Source organism: Octopus bimaculoides, chromosome 30, assembly GCF_001194135.2.
Source record: "Octopus bimaculoides isolate UCB-OBI-ISO-001 chromosome 30, ASM119413v2, whole genome shotgun sequence".
Taxonomy (NCBI): Eukaryota; Metazoa; Mollusca; class Cephalopoda; order Octopoda; family Octopodidae; genus Octopus; species Octopus bimaculoides.
The window spans coordinates 7,860,245-7,861,655 of record NC_069010.1 but is presented as its reverse complement, the minus strand read 5'-3'; the positions used below and the strand labels follow the sequence as shown (position 1 = coordinate 7,861,655).

Sequence of the window (1,411 nt, the reverse complement as noted above, 5' to 3'; positions counted from 1 at the left end):
AGCTGGATGGGATGCCAGTCTATTGCAGCGTTACTCAAGAAACAGGAAGAAAGAGTGAGAGAAAGTTGGGGGCGAAAGAGTACAACAGGGGTCGCCACCACCCCCTGCTGGAGCCTCGTGGAGTTTTTAGGTGTTTTCGCTCAATAAACACAAACACACACAACGCCCGGTCTGGGAATTGAAACCGCGATCCTCCGACCATCAGTCCGCTGCCCTAAACCACTGGGCCATTGCGCCTCCAATACAAAATAAGGGGCTTGAAAAGGGAATGTAAAAGCTGAAAAGATGTTTAAGGGTTAAAAAAAAAAAGAAGCTTGGTAAAAGCAGCAAGGATGTGGTAACGAATAAGAGGTAGCAATACAGCGGAAACAATGCAGTGGTATCGATGCAGCAGTAACATCGCAGTGGTATCAAAGTGGCAGTAACAATGCAGCGGTATCAAAACAGCAGTGTCTATGCAGCAGTAGTAATAACATAACATTAGGACTGCAGAAGTAATGTAATAATTGAGAGGTAAAAACATGGAAGGTAAAATAACGAGAGGATGATGATGGGACGGAGCATGGAGGCTAAGAAAGCTTTAGGTGGCTTATAAAGTTTACCTTGGAATATTGAAGTTCAAATATAAAAGAAGGGGATTTGTTGCAGGTAGATGGAGCATAGACAGGGCAGTAAAGAGCTTCCTGAAAATATATAAATTTATTAGAGCAGTGAAATCCCTTTTAATATCAGCCCCTGTTTGTCCTTTTCCTGTTATATTTACCTGGTATATTTCCTGGAGCAACTTTTGTTTAGTTCCCCCAGGTGAGAACTGATCGAACGGATCCAGGAGACATTCCAGAGAAGACCATCCCGTGTGAGTTTTGAATAAAAGTGCCATGTTCATTCGACGAAATGCTTTCCGACGTCTGCTGCAACGCTTCAGTGCAGTTGTGTGCAGAAATAGTGCATCGCATGGGGGGAGACTAAGTGTACCATGGGTCTTAAAAGAATATAATCAAAGGTGCTGGCATGGTTGTGTGGCATGGTAAGATTGCTTGCCAACCAAAGGGTTCCAGGTTCAGTCCTACTGCATAGCACCTTGGGCAAGTGTCTTCTACTCTATCCCAGACTGACCAAAGCTTTGTGAGTGGATTTCGTAGACGGAAACTGAAGGAAGCCCATTGTGTGTGTTTGTTTGTGTGTGTGTGTGTGTGTGTGTGTATTCTTTTACATGTTTTAGTCACCAACCTGAAGGGTTTTTTAGCCAAAGAAATCGACCCCAGGACTTATTCTTTATAAGCTTAGTACTTATTCTACTAGTCCCTTTTGCCAAACTGCTAAGTTACGGGGATATAAACACAACAACATCGGTTGCCAAGTGATGGGTGGGGACAAACAAGGACACACACACACATTTATATGTATATAT

At 43.3% G+C, this 1,411-nt stretch overlaps 2 protein-coding genes across 3 annotated transcripts in view; one reads left to right on the top strand and one right to left on the bottom strand.

Moving 5' to 3' along the window:
• LOC106872908 (papilin) overlaps nucleotides 1–1,411 on the top strand; it is a 151,893-nt gene that overhangs the window by 127,008 nt on the left and 23,474 nt on the right. The gene's annotated exons all lie outside the window — the stretch shown is intronic.
• LOC106876350 (ion channel TACAN) overlaps nucleotides 1–1,411 on the bottom strand; it is a 19,469-nt gene that overhangs the window by 8,493 nt on the left and 9,565 nt on the right. Inside the window, exon 4 of one of the 2 annotated variants that reach the window (XM_014924850.2) lies at nucleotides 603–683. The exons of the other annotated variant lie outside the window; for it this stretch is intronic. Within the exon in view, the coding sequence (XP_014780336.2) occupies nucleotides 603–683 (81 nt within the window). The remainder of the gene's footprint in view (nucleotides 1–602; nucleotides 684–1,411) is intronic. 2 annotated transcript variants of the gene reach the window in all.